Genomic DNA, 15,950 nt, shown 5'->3' on the forward strand with positions numbered 1-15,950 from the left:
TACACAATAATCTTCAGGGGTAATTTTTGGTGCATTTTGCGAAAATATCATAAAGTGACACCTAATATAAACTCCGATATCGGCTTTCTAACATAGCACGTTGGTGTTTCGCATGTAAATCTATACTCAATTTTAAGAAATGGATTTACACGCTCCAACATGTTAAATCAAAAAATTCCATGGTGTAGTTTTGATCCAATGGCATTCTTCAAAAAATATTGCAACGTTAGTTGGGTTACTAGGGAAATATTTTAGAGGATAGGATATTTTGTAAAACGCACCAAACTAAAGAAGGAATAATATCTTTAAATTTCTATATTTATTTGTGTAATTTATCAAAAACCTTGCAATAAGTAGTTGGGTTACTAGGGAAATTGGTTCGGAATGTGAATGATGGTTTATCTAAAATGGAAGTGAGAGCAGAGCAAGCACAAAATAAGGCAAATTCCTAAAGATGCAAGCTTGTCCAGAATCACAAGTACATATGATACAAGGGAAAATGAAGCTGAGCTGAGCTGAGGGGTTAAAGCATTTACACTAAAGCAAGAAAGGCCGCTACAACTAGAGAACAACCAAAGTTACTCATTTCTTACAGCATTTCTTAAGAGGCAATGTGCCATTTGCCATTTCTCCATTCCTGATGCACCCGCAAGTCAGAATGCTCAAACTTCAATTCGTCGCCCGAGTTCTCGAAGTACACTGAGTATCTTTCTCTTTGAAGAACTTTTGAAATTGCACCAACCCACCAACAATCATTGTAAAAAGCATCAACTTTTTCATCAACTTCAAATCTATCAACCACTCCAACATCAGGAGGGCTTGGCCTTAAATGGAGTTCATCGACCTCTTCTCTCAACAACCCTGTATCATCATCGTTAGTCAGTGTTTTGTACTCAATTAGATATTTTCCAGCTGCTGTTTTCTCGAGAACAGTTGCAGGGAACCAAGCACCTTCAAAACCCTCTTCATCACTACAGGACTCCACAAGGTCTCCTGGGTTAAAGTTAAATTCAATCACTACCTTGTTAGCTTCCGCTTCAATTGATGACGGATTGACAACCGAGGAGCTAGCCTGTATTGTTGGGAGAGAGACGGCGCAAATAACTTACTCTCAGAATTAGAAAAGGAAAACGAGCAAATAACTTACACCCATTATTAAAAAAGGAAACTGATAAGGAATTTATAAAGAATATTGCTGCATATCACTTATCACACTGTATGGATCTTCATTTTCAATCCAGTGCTTGTATGCTCTAGTATGTAGAAACATCACACCTCTGTTTGCACATCATGTATAGGACAGGACAATGGGCAGTAAAAAATCTGAAGTATTAGAACTTAGAGCATCTTTAAAAGTAAACGAAAGGTTAAGTCTGATACGTCAAACTGTCTCTAGTGGATGTTTCTGCTTCCTTTTTTAGATGAAATCAGATGAGGCTCCAACAACTCTACTTTTTTCTTCCCATGAAACAGATCTTTTATTTCCCAGCTACTAACTAGTATTAACTATTTAACTATCTTTGATATAGTAGGAATACCAAAACTTTTTCAACGCTCGCATAAAACACCTCATTAGGCTTTGAGCCACAAAACAAATATAAAAGACGTATTAGCCTAAAGGTTATATTATGCAGCAGAAAAAGTAGCATGTTTCTTTTAGTCGATTCCATTTTCGGCAAGAAAATCCATAGATCAAGTCAATTTCAGATTTCACATTTGAGAAATATTAATTAATGAGTTGATTCGATTATTAATCAAACAGTGGGTTAAGAGACTTCTTTATTGCTAATATTTCAAATATGTATCCAACTTGAGCAATAGTTCTCAACAGAATAACAAAAGTAATAGTATTTCATATTTTCATGTGTGTGCTTTCATAAGTAATTGGCACACACATGAAAATATGATTCCAACAATCAACAAGTTCTCATGCATTAAAATGTGTCTTGGCTTGGATTCCTATGATTTATTGCTTTCTGCAAAATATGTGCCCACACCATATACAGGCACATCGTAATACATCAACGGTGTGTTGGGGCCCCAAAGATGCAGTCAGATGCAATAGAATACAAGAGAAATGGAGTACACGAGGCAGGTTTTTGTTTTTAATTCGGAAAACACATTGCCAGATGAGTTTCTGTTTGAGTTGTAAACTACTGAGGCATAGGATAACAAAAAAGAATATGGTTGCTGGATGCGCTGGTACCCTTATAAAAAACATAAGGGCGACCTTATAAATGACTAGAAGATTTTAAAGCATTTCATTACTTCCCTAGACAAGTTCTGCAAAGCGAGATAAGAACAGTATTCTTGGCCAGCGTCTCCACTCTTCATATCAAAAGGATATTTGTACTTGTACATAGTCAAAGTTGTTAATTATTCCTTTCAAAAAAAAGGTTGTTAATTATTCTTCCTTGGTGTGACATTACAATTTCTTGGCTAAAATATAATCACCTGAATAAGATACTAACAATCCACTATAATCTCAGTGCAAATTACTCAGTCATAGACTTACTGAGCATTGTTAAAGCAGAAACACTATCACATTAAACATAATTAATGGAGATATCCAAGTATAACAAATTGTCTACAATATTCACAACGCAAAGGGAGAAAAAATGGAATTTCTAATTAACAGAAAAAGAAACATATCAAACTATCAGCCAATCACATGACTAGCATCAAGATTATCAGAAACGGCACACCACATATCAGCCATTCGAATTCACAAAGGCATAATTGGAAGGGTGCTTACCTTAACGTCGGTGGAGGAGGAGGAGGAGGGTTCCAAAGGCGGGACCCACTTCCCATTAACCCACTCGCGGTGCAGCCTCAACTGCGACGCCGTGAAGGGCAGCTGCTCCCTCGTCCCGCGGAAGAAGACCATATATTCATCCTCCCCCTCGGACGCCATGGTGATCACCCCCTCCCACCACCCGTCGTTGTAGTACGCATCCACTTCGTCGCTGAACTTGAAGACGGGGCGGTTCTCCCGAGGCGGCGGCGGCCGCAGCTGCACCACATCCAGCGGCTCCCTCAGCGGCTGCTTGCCCGCCTCGTCCGCGGTCAAAGTCTTGTACTGGACCAGAACCTTGGAGGACTCATTTTTGGGCGCCCGAATCACGGTGCCCGCGAACCAGGACCCACGAAATCCTTCGTCGTTGCTGCTTATCTCGACCTCGGCTCCTTTCTTGAAGTAGCGCAAAATGCTGCCCTGGCCGGCGCCTGCCATTGCTATACAGAGAGGGAAAATTCACCCCCAATTTTTCTAGGGTTCAAGTAGTGCGATGAACTAGAAATGGCGGGACAATACGAAGAATTTGAAATTGTTAGTGTTTGCAAATGACGTGTAATTTGGGTGAAAAGGCGATTGAAAGAAAATATGAAAAATTCACTTCAAAACTGCAAGAGTGAGTGAAGCTCACAAACTCCACTTTGGAGTAGGGGTGAGCAATCGGTCGGTTCGGTTGAAAACCGATCCGAACTCTTAAAACCAAATCATCCAAACTTTTAAAAAATGTCAACCGATCCAAACTAAAATTCCCCTTCCAACCGATCCGATCCAAACCATACTTAAACTTCGGTTTCGGTTTGATTTTCGGTTTATCCAAACTTTGATATAATATTTAAATTTTTAATTTTAGAAACGTATTTCCTGTCAATGAGAATTTTGTAACAAAATAAGTTAAACCAACCTTAACTCAAATATTAACCATAAGTATAAAATTTACCTATCCATTTACCAATTTCAATTATGATAAAATTGTAATTATATACACACACACACACACACACACATATATATATATATATATATATATATATATTATAACTTATTAAATTAAAAAACTTCGGTCGGTTCGGTTTCATCCAAATTTTTTAAACACAAAACCGATCCGACCAAAAAGAATTCGGTTTTTCTAAAATTAGAACCGATCCAAAATCAAAATAATTCAAAACCGAACCAAACCGACCAAATACCAATGGTTCGGTTCGGTTATTTGGATCCGGTTCGGTTTTGCTCACCCCTACTTTGGAGAAAGAAAAAGAACAAAGAAGGCGGCGGCGCGTAAATCTTTATAATGGATTTTTACTTCAATAAATGATAAGGTTAACAACTTAATTTGGCAAACTGTTTGTAGGGATATGGAAGACCACAAATTACTAGCTTATTTTCAAAGAAAGAATTTGATTCGGATATCAATAAAATTATAGAATGTGCAAAGATTAATATTTGGAGATGGCTTTGTGCAAATTTTCAATGCTTTTTTTGCAGTTACAAATTAATGTCTCTATATGAAAGCTTGTATCTCTTCTAGTACTTAATATTTTTGTTATTTTGTTCTTGTACTCTTTATTACTATAATTTTTCATCTTGATTTTTCCAAACCAAAAAAAGAAGCGAAAGAGTTTTTAAAGATGGAGTTTCTAATGTTGTTAGAATGATAGATAATACTCCCTCCGTCCATGAAAGAACTTCCTAGGAGGGAGTGACACGGGTTTTAATAAAATGTTGTATAGTGTATTAAGAGTGGAGAAAAAGTTGTAAAGTGTATTGGAAATTGTGAAAAAGTATTAATAATTTATTGTGTTGTTTTAATTAATGTTATTTGAGTGGTGGAAATTGTCTTAAAAGGGGAGTATTTTTTAAGTGGTGGGGTATTGTCCCAAAATAGGAAAAAGTAGGAAGTTCTTTCGTGGACGTCCCGAAATAGAAAAATAGGAAGTTCTTTCGTGGACGGAGGGAGCATTATTTTTTACATATGGAGTTGGATAAAGGCGACGAGTCCCATTAAATTTTGCTACACTTCTCATGAATGGACCGTTGATTCCATTAAATATTTTTTGACTACACTTGTCTAATCTCTTGTATTTCTAGTGTTGTTTGTCTTGCATTGTTGTGTTTCCTGTTTGAATTTGAGTATCCCTTCTACTTTTCTTTGCAATAAATTTCACCGCGAGTTTTAATAAAGATAATAAAGTGTATTATGAATGAAAAAAACATTTATTTAAAAATTAATTAAGATTTATTTAAAAAATAATTTAATAGTGATAATTAATTATATTATGGAGAAAATATTTCACCATCTATCTATATAATATATAAAAGATGAGTTTTTCCCTCCATTTTTCCCCTCTCTTCTTCCACCAATTTTTCCACTATTTTTTTCTTTTTGTTTTTTATATTTTAATTCTTTTGTAAACATTGTCAAATTTGATTCATAAAAAATATTCAATATACATCTTAAATTTAATAGTATAAAGATCATCAAAAATGAATAATTTATGAAAATTTTAAAATATTTTATTTTCTATTTTTTCATTAAAATTTTACAACTTCTTATTTATATTTGTATATGAAAATATATATTTATTTATTTATTATGATGCGTAATACTCTATATAAATAATGCATAACGCTAATTTTCATTATCAAATAATTTTTAAACTTATTTAATAAAATAATTATCATTATGCTTTATGCAAAGTTGAAAATTTATATTTTAGTTTTATTTAATATTTATATTTATTCATTTATTTAAATATATTATTAATTTCGATGTTCGCCGTGCATGGCACCAATGCTCAAACTAGTATGGTATAAAGAAAGAAATAAATAGATATACTGAAAATAATAAGGGGTAATTTTAAACACAGCCCCAATTTTCTCTCTATAACCCCTTACTTAAAAAAATAATAAAAACAATTAGAATAGTACTGTTATACCCTTATAGCCCCATTTTACACCCTATTTCTCTTTCAATGTGAAACGACCAAAATATTCTTACGAAAATTCCTCCACAAAGACAAACTATAAGGGTTGTCCCTACGCCTATTACTTCTCTTAATCTTTCCTTGATGTTACAATATATGTTAGTGATAGTGTGACTGGAGAGGAAAATTGAGAAAACCAAGAAAGTCTGCAACTTTTTTTTTCTTTTTCGGGAGATGTGAAGCCCAAGCTCTCAAAAAATTCTACAACATTGTGGTGAGAGCCTTGTTACACAATCCTTCCATCGGACGAGAATTATGTATGTCATCGAAGAGTTGAAAAGTCTCAGGTGCAGGCTGCAACAGAGAATTGACGACAGTTTCTCTAAGAATGTGGACAGATTATTTTACTTAATTCACGATTTCCGTTTTATCTGCAAAACTGGAGGTTTTCAAAATTTTGAAATTGTGGAAATTTGATCTGACATGAGAAAACAAGAGAATTTTGATTTTTTCCCCCAGAAAAGAGGGGGGGGGGGGGGGGGGGGGGGGGAACGAGAAATTGTGGTGTTGACTGTTGATGGAGGAAGAAGGAAACATTTATTTCAGAGATTAGGATTATACATTTATTTATTTTTTTTGGATAAAATAGATTTATTTTTCAATAGATTACATGTGATGTTCTTCTAAATTAATTTTTAACTATTAATTTGTCACAATTTTTTTAAATGAGGCTATAAGGGTACAATAGTATAATCATAATTATTTATATTATTTTTTTAAATAAGGGGCTATAGTGAGAAAATTGGGGGCTGTGTTTAAAATTACCCAATAATAAGTTGTGATATATTGTAAAAAAAAATTATCATAAACTAACGAGTTGGTCTTGGGTGAGGTCAACCTCACCCCATGAGACGGGTCGGGGCGCGGGTCTGGCGGGTCAGGGTGTGGGATGGGCTGATCTGGAATTGCATGTTAATATATAACTAGCACACGCCCACTCGTGCGATGCACGATCAATATCGAAATTGAACGATATTTTAAATAAATAAATATGCATATTAAATATATACTATAATTTAAATATAAATATAAATCTAAATAAAAAACTTAAATTATCCACGATATAATTTCAATAAAAAACACGAATTTGAAAATATATAAATTTTCAATTTTGTATTTTCGATTACCAATTAATTGATTTTTATTGATAATTAAAAGAAATTATAAAAGAGAAAGGAGAGATAAAAGATGAGAGAGAAAAAAATAATTTTGTAACCTTAATTGATAATAACTTATTCGTTTTAAATTTATTTTTTATAATTTTTATATCAAATTAAAGATTTTTTCGTTATCTTTAATTTAACATCCATGTTGAATATTTTTTTATTAATCAAAGTTGACGATTTTTATAAAAGAATTAAAATAAAAAAAGAAAAATGAGGAGAGGGAAATTTTGGTGGGAAAAAGTAGCAGTTATACTGCTCTTTTATATAATATATAGATAACTGTTTCTTTGTTAACTACAAAATAGAGTTTGGTGCAGTGGTTGGAGAAAGTTCTCATTTATCAACCACCAAAGTTCGAATCTTGTCTATAACATTTTTTTGTTTTTTCCCTTTTGTTCTGTTTTTTTTTTCCTCTTTTTGCGTTACTTTTTCTTTTTTTTTATTTGTGTTTTTTTTTTTTTGCATATTTTTTTCATTGTTTCCGTTTTTCTTTTTTCATTACGTTTTTTGTGTTTCTTATTGCATTTTGTTTCCTCTTTTTTTCTTCTTCTATAATTACGTTTATACTGTATTTTTTTTTTCATTTTTGTCATATCAATGGTTACTTTTTATTACAATAATAATTACTTTACTAAAGTGTTTTATTTATTTTCTTTTATTTTTTCGTTTAATTTTTTATTTTCAAAATTTTTATATATTTTTTCTTTTTCATTTATTTTATTTTTAAAAAAATTACATTTATTCATATCAATGGTTATTTTTTCTAACAACTATAATTACTTGACCAAGTCATTAAAATTACAAGATTTCGTAAGTGTAAATAACATTTTTTGTGAAAAAAGTAATAATTTTGAAATGTTACATTTCTTCATATGAATAATGACTTTTTATTAAGACAAGTTATTTTAATAAGTATAAAATTTACATTTATTAGCACTTAGCACAAAGTTTTAATAACCATAATGGAAATATTTACTTTTAATAAGCATAAGATATACATTTGTTCGCACAAATGTGTACTTATATTAATATAAGTATAAAATATACATTTGTTAGCACAAATATAGACTTATGTTAATTAATGTAAGTATTTTACCTTCAATTAATATAAAATATTATATTTTCTAAACCCTAAACCACGTACACTAAACTTTAATAGAAATATTTACTTTTAATAAGCATAAGATATACATGCATTTGTTCGCACAAATGTATACTTATTTAAATATAAGTATAAAATATACATTTGTCAGCACAAATGTAGATTTATGTTAATATAAGTATTTATCTTCATTTAATATAAAATATTATATTTTCTAAACCTTAAACCCTGAACACTAAACTCTAATAGGAATATTTACTTTTAATAAGTATAAAATATATACATTTGTTACTACAATGTATATTTATGTTAATATAATTTACCTTTCATTCAATATAAAGTATTATATTATTTAAACTCTAAACCCTGAAAACTAAACCTAAACCATGAACATTAAACCCTAAATATTAAATCATGAATCATAATAGGAATATTTACTTTTAAAATCATGAATCCCAATAGGAATATTTACTTTTAATTAGTTATAAGGTATATATTTGTTCCCACAATTGTATACATTTATTCCCACAAATGTAAACATTACATTTCTTTATAACAATAATCACTTTTTATTACAACAATAATTACTTTTAAATTTTTAATTACAATAATAATTACAACAAATGTAATAATTTTAAAAATTTACATTTTTGAAACATATTTTTCATCACATCAATAGTTACTTTTTATTACGAATTACTAGATCAAATATACAAAATTATAAGTTCTAACGAGTAAAAATAACATTACTTTTATACATATCAATAATTATTTTTTCTTACAATAAAAAATATTTGAACAAATAACGAAAAGTATAAATTCTCAAGAATAAAAGTAACAGTTGTCGTGAACAAATGTAATAATTTAGAAACATTATTTTTCATTGTAATAATAATTACCTTTCATTATGATAATAATTACTTGACCAAATTGTTAAGAAAAAAGTTTTATGAGTGGTAATAACATCACTTTTTTCATATTAATAATTATTTTTATTTACAAAAATAATTACTTAAGCAAATTACTAAAAGTAAATGTTCTCATGAATAAAAATAAACATTAATATGAAAAAATGTAATATTTTTAAAACATTACTCTTCATCGTATCAATAATTACTTTATATTAAGACAATATTTACTCGACTAAATAACTAAATAACAAAAGGCTCTCTAAACGACAGTTTGTATAGCATTCATGTTCATCTTCAAGAATCAAGAACAATCATCAAGAGTCAATCATTAATAAGTATAAAATATACATTTGTTAGCACTTATCACAAATATATACTTATGTTAATATAAGTATTTCCGGTCATTCTATATTTTGTAATTACCTGAACACTGAATACTAAACCCTAAATAATGAATACTAAACCCTAATGAAAATATTTACTTTTATGTAGTCTAACATATACATTTCTTTGTACAAATGTGTAATTATGTTTCTATAAGTATTTCCTGTCATTCTATATTTTGTAATTACCTGAATACTGAATACTAAACCCTAAATAATGAATACTAAACCCTAATCCTTGAATGCTAAACCTTAATGAAAATATTTACTTTTATGTAGTCTAACATATACATTTCTTTGTACAAATGTATACTTATGTTAATATAAGTATTCCTTGTCATTCTATATTTTGTAATTACCTGAACACTGAATATTAAACCCTAAATAGTGAATACTAAACCCTAAACCTTGAATACTAAACCGTATATAATGAATACTAAACCCTAACCCTTGAATGCTAAACCCTAACGGAAATATTTACTTTTATTTAGGCTACTGTATACATTTCTTTGTACAAATGTATACTTATGTTTCTATAAGTATTTCCTGTCATTCTATATTTTGTAATTACCTAAACACTGAATACTAAACCCTAAGTAGTTAATACTAAACCCTAAATAAATACAAAATATACATTTATTGGCACAAACATATACTTATGTTAATATAAATATTTATCTTCGTTTAATATAAAGTACTCCCTTCGTCCCTAAAATACGTTTCTCTTTTTCCTTTTTGGGACGTTCCCCCAAATAAATTCTTCTTTCTTTCTTTCCATTTTTGGGTAATTACCCCACCACTAATAATACTTTATTTATTATTAATTTTCACCACTCTCAATACTAATTATAACATATTTTTTTCCACTATCAATACACTTTATAATTTTTTCTTAAAACCTGTGCCGTCCCCAAATAGGAACTTATTTCAGGGACGAAGGGAGTATTATATTTTCTAAACCTTAAACCCTGAACATTAAACCTTTAACACTAAATCCTAAACTCTAATAAGAATATTTACTTTTAATGTAATTTCTCATTTCTTCATATATAAATACCAAGTCTGTAATAGTTTTGAGGATCCGATTATGAGTTAACTTTACTTTCGTATTTACATTCTAAAGAGTTCTTGGTTAGCAGAAGAAAATACACATCAGGTTTAGATCTTCTATTTATTTAATTAGATTTTAGGATGTTGATGAACTCATGCTTCACCGAATCACCATTGTGAATAAGTGTAATGTTCCAAAAATAATTTTTTTTTATCATATGAATGCTTACTTTTTCTTAAGATATTACTCCCTCCGTCCACTAATTCAAGGCCTACATGAAAAAACACGAGTTTTAAGAAAAAATGTATTTTTTATTAGTTGAGTGGAGAAAGAGACCCACAAAATGTATTGTTTATTGATTGAGTGGAGAAAGGGACCCACAAAGTGTATTATTTATTAGTTGAGTGGAGAAAAAGTATATTGATTATTGGGACCCATCAATTAAAATATGAATAAAAACTTACTAAAAATATATAGGTCTTGAGTTGGTGGACAGACCAAAAAGGAAAGTAGGCCTTGAATTAGTGGACGGAGGGAGTATTTACTTGATTAAATAATTAAATATATTTACATTATTAATGTAATTTCTCATTTCTTCTTGCTTTGAGCATAAATCAATTTACACATCTCCTGCAAGAAAACATCGATTTTTTATTTATTTTTTTGACTTAAGAAAACATCAAATTAAATTATGCAGAAACCTCAATTTTCATATTCAGATTTCAGATCAAGTGAAAATCCCCAAATTAACTCAAAAAAGTGAAAAAAAAAGAAAAAAAAAATCAGATGGCGAAAGTTCAAGCATTCTTTCCTAAGAGCTCAATCCGGCAGCTCAATTGATTTCCTAAATCCAACTCTATGGCTAGCTAGTTCGCGGACAGATGAATTCTTAATGAACGTTGCAGATTTCCTCTTCCAAAATGGAGCCGCCGATCTGCAGCAAGGAGCCCTCCCCACCGTCGGAGCGAGGCAGCTGCCGGCGAGATCTAGGGCCCGGTCGTGGACCTCTGCCGCGGCGTAATTGATGGTTTCAAAGACACACAGCAACGGCGGCATCAGGCGGAGCGACGCCCGCGTAGAGGCGGACGGCGGCGGCTCGTGCCGGACCTTCGTCGGTCTTAGGCGGCGGCGGCAGATATGGGAGATATAGAGAGAGATGAGCCCTGCGTGTGTGTGTCTGCTGTCGGCGGTGAGATTGAGAAAGAGAGAGTGACCGATACTTGAGAGAGAGAAAAAAGGATGAAGATTAGAGTTTAAGGGTGATGGAGTGCGGGTCTGGGCGAACGGGTCGGAGCGCGGGTAGGGTGAACCCGCCTCATACGATGAGGTTAACCTCACGCAAGTTTTTGCGTAAACTAATTTGTAAACGTTCCAAAAAATAATAAAAAGATACTCTGTTTATGAGCAGATATAATACTATATTCGTTAGATTTATAATTTCCAATACGATTATGTAAATCTTTAGTTTAATAATAGTAATAGGCGCTAAAAACTATAAGGCATCACAGAAAAATATTTTTTTTCTTAAGAAAAATCCCAAAATATTTTTTTTCCTATCTCCTGCTCTTTACACATACCGACATGCCCGAAAATTAAATGTTGTTAGTATTCTCAGTTAAACGTAACTTTTTTAAGATTTTAATTTGATGTAGACATGTAAAAAACTTACATGAAGCGATGACTTTGATTGGTATTAGTATCTTACGTTTGATAAATATTTATATATTAATGAATTTGATTGATTTGATGAACCATTTGAGATATTCAATTATATAAAAATATTGTATTTCTCTTTATGATGCATGTATTACCTATATAGTACTCCATTCATCCCAATTTTTTTTTTAATTAAGATGGACCCCATATCTCTCTCTCCCTCACTGAAATCTGGCCGCCGCTACCCTCCTCTGGTGAAGGGTCGTCTCCCTCACTCGGCCTCTCTTCTCCCTCTGAAACACACACAAAGACGTTGATTCGGCAAACGCAGACGTCGACCTCCTCCTCTCCGGCGAGCCTGCTGCCTCGCCATCCACCCCCATTTCTCGCCTCTGAGTTCCAGCCGCTCGTATCTCAAGTGACAGCGTCGCCGCCTTTATCCCCCTAAACCCTAGATCCTCAAATCAAAACTCCACTCCCTTCGATCTCCAGCGATCGCGCCCACGCGCCGCCGTCGTTCGATGAAGGCTTCTGTCTTCACCATCTCTCTCACCTGGTCCGATCGACATCAGGAAAGTCATCGCCGGACCTCTCTGTTCTCTCCTCCCCTTTCTCAACTCCGACGAAGCAGCAGCGATGAGCCACCGCCTCTCTTTGATTCTCCGGCAACGACACAGCCACTGGCCATGCCTCTGGTCCCAGCTGCCTCTAAGAACGACAAACCACCGCCTTCACCAGCCCTTTTCCTCTCTCCGACTCGGTTCTCAGTAAGCAGTGCTTACCCTAACTATAGGGTCCTGTACGCGATAGGGACGTCATCGATAGGGGGAAATTGGTATTTATCCCTTTTAGTATCTACTCCTTCCATCCCAATAATGAAGACACACTTCATTTGGGCACGGAGGTTAAGGTGAGGTAGTTTAGCATCATTAGTGTATTTGATTAAGGAATTGATAAGGGGCTTTATTAAGCTTCAACTCTCTCTCTCATCTTCTACGACCACCGCCGCCGCCGCTGCCGACCACCACTGTCGATTCCCTCTGCCATGCCGTCGAGAATCAAACCCAGAAACAATTGCAAATTTGTGACTGCAGAAACTAATTCAAAAACTGATTAATCGAACCCAGAAACAATTGGACAGATTGAAAATTGCAAATTGAAAATCAAACCAAGAGACAATTGCAAATCGAACCCAGAGACAATCGAACCCACAAATCTTAAATCAAAATTTGCATAAACCTCCCGGATTTGAATCGAGTTGTTTTTGGATCTAAAATCAAAAACCTCTCGATTTTTGGATCCAAAACCTCCCGGATTTGGATCTGAAATCAAAATCTGCATAAACCCCCCTCTGACTCACGCCACGCTACCAGTGGTGAGGGCGCGGCACCGGTGGTGGCTCGTTGCTGCTGTTCTTCCGGCGCTGAGAGAGAAAAGGCGAGACTGGTGGCGGAGTTGAAACTTGTTCGCCGGAGTTCTGTGAGGGAAATGAGAGAAGGGGTTTGAGGGAGAATCGTAGAAGAGAGAGGGATGGGTGGCGGCTGTTCGGCCAAAGAATGAGAAGAGAGGGGGATGGGCGGCGGTTTCAGAAGGAGGGAGGCGCCCGCCCTGTTTCCAAACGAGAGAGAGAGAGAGAGAAAGATGAGGGTTCATACCGCCAGCCTTCATGGGGAGGCGCCGTGGTCAGGGCGGCGCCGGCGCCGTGGTCAGGGCGAGAAAGAGGATGAATGAGAAGGATTTAGGGTTTTGTTAGTCTTTTATACTCTAATCAGTGATAAATTAATTAATGATTGTTAAGCCCTAATTATATCCTTATTTAGAAGTGTGTCTTTATTATTGGGACAACCCAATAAGGAAAGTGTGTATTTATTATTGGGACGGAGGGTGTATCTTTTTATTATAGTATGTCTCATATTTTTATATTTATTTCTATTTTTAATAAAAGTAGACGGGACCCTTAATCACTTTACACTACTTATTCCACTCACAACAAACCCAACCATTTTATTAACACTCATGTCATTATCAACTGAATACTAAAAATTGGGACGGGAGAGTATTATCTAAACAAGTAGAAGTTGCTTATGCTAAAGGAATTTTTTTTTAAGTTAAACTTAATAAAATATGAGTTAAAATACATTACAATATTGATTAAATGAATTAAGCATATTATTCATGGGAATAATCCCTTTAACAAATATTGATTGTAAAATTTTCATATTAACAATAAAAATAATAATAATAAATAAGAAAACCCCTACTAACGAGTATGGGATGGGTCCGAAGAAACCCTTAGCCCATGTAATTTGGTTTCAACTTTAGGCTTTATTTTGGGCCGCTAATTTGTTCATTTTTTTTGTTCCGTTTTCTAACTCCCAAAAGGAAATAATGCAAGAATAAATTGGGAGAATAGTAAGATAATAAAGCGCATAATTGGGAAAATAGTAAGGTAATAAAGCGCATTGTAGATGGTAAACACTTCTTTATTAATAATAGGTTTGGAGTTCGAGTCACCACGAAAAGATATAAACAATCATTATTAATCATCTCCAAAAGAAAAAAAGAAAGAAAAAGGGAAAACATTAAATCAAACTAAAAAGAACCATGAAATTAGGGGATAATTTTTGGGCCACCACACATCTTTTCAGACAACTTAGCCCAAATTACAGTACATTCAAATTATAGGGCCCTTTCTATTATTCAGAACTATGATAGTCGGGCCTTTTGTCTTTTCAATGTAAAACAGAGTTAGAAGTTGCGGGAAGTAGTGGAATAAATCAAAAAGTTAGATAAATTATCGCGATATTTTAAAAGATAGGTTTAATTTTTAAAAGTATGAAAGATTGTGATTTAATTTGCAATTAATTAAACCTATCAGAAATTATGCGAATGTTTGTATGAGATCAATATTAAAAGATAGGTTTAATTTTTAACAGTGGTCTCACCTTAAGATCAATATTAAAATTTAAACTCATATTCTGTAGTGAGATAAAAAATATATATATAGTTCTTTTTATATACAAGAAGAATAAGGGAAAATTAACTTATAAGAACATATTCGCTAAACAAATCCTGCCAAAGTGCATCACTCACCTAGTCATACCCTTATTAGGGTCCGACTCAAATCAAAGTTCATCCTTATAATAAGGGTCTGACTCAAATCAAAGTCCATCTTTCATATGAATGGTACTCTCGCTCAAAGCATCGACAGAGACAACGTCCACCTTTCCAGGGGACGAAACAGAACAGACCTTCGAGGATTAGCGTGAAGTGCAATTATATCGTTAATAAATATTTATTTTAATCTCACTCAAGCCTGAAGTGCTTGCAGAAATGTTAGTGGCAAATGATGCTCTATGAAAAGAGGATACAAAGAAGACACTAAGGTCGTATCCTTTCACCCAATTCACCAACACTTCTTATATGGAACATGTCACACTCTCTATGTGCGTGTGTGTGTTTCCGTGTTCACAACAGACACACATATACACACACAATACAAACACACCAAAACAACCCTTCATCTCCAACAAACATCGTTAGTTCGTTACCACTAACTAACGCGATGTCTCCCTCTTCTCTGTCTTTTCTTCACTTGTTACAAAGGACTCAACTCATCTCTTCCATATTCAATGAGACACATATAATTATAAATATAGAAAAAATTAGAATTATATTATTTAAAAAATAAAAATTTTCACTAATTTTACTATCTTACACAAGTTTTTGTGTTATTTGATATCTAATTACCTCATCAATTTATTTAGAGTGATGCTATTTGGTCATAATAGCTTTAAACTCAATGTATTTAAATATTTTGTTCAAAATAAAAATAGAATGTTTTTAGTTTTATTATTTTGTACACTTTGTAATTTTATTTTTTATTTTTTGCAACTTTTTATTTAT

General features: G+C 32.9%; 1 protein-coding gene across 1 annotated transcript; it reads right to left on the reverse strand.

Annotated features, from left to right (window-relative positions):
* Positions 1 to 427: 427 nt before the first annotated feature.
* On the reverse strand, positions 428 to 3,441 carry LOC130997513 (protein AGENET DOMAIN (AGD)-CONTAINING P1). Its single transcript, XM_057922848.1, has 2 exons — positions 2,756 to 3,441; positions 428 to 1,072 (listed from the first exon to the last, which is right to left on the reverse strand). Exons 1-2 carry the CDS (start codon positions 3,230 to 3,232, stop codon positions 602 to 604), a joined length of 948 nt encoding a protein of 315 aa, XP_057778831.1. The 5' UTR covers positions 3,233 to 3,441; the 3' UTR covers positions 428 to 601.
* Positions 3,442 to 15,950: the final 12,509 nt, after the last annotated feature.

The sequence above is a fragment of the Salvia miltiorrhiza genome, chromosome 8, assembly GCF_028751815.1.
Source record: "Salvia miltiorrhiza cultivar Shanhuang (shh) chromosome 8, IMPLAD_Smil_shh, whole genome shotgun sequence".
In the NCBI taxonomy this organism is placed as follows: domain Eukaryota; kingdom Viridiplantae; phylum Streptophyta; class Magnoliopsida; order Lamiales; family Lamiaceae; genus Salvia; species Salvia miltiorrhiza.

Excerpts from the sequence above, each read along its gene's own strand:
- LOC130997513 (XM_057922848.1), bottom strand. The coding sequence starts at position 3,232 with ATGGCAGGCGCCGGCCAGGGCAGCATTTTGCGCTACTTCAAGAAAGGA. Across the intron at positions 1,073-2,755 it reads CCTCCTCCACCGACGTTAAG|GCTAGCTCCTCGGTTGTCAA; the intron begins GTAAGCACCCTT and ends CCAACAATACAG.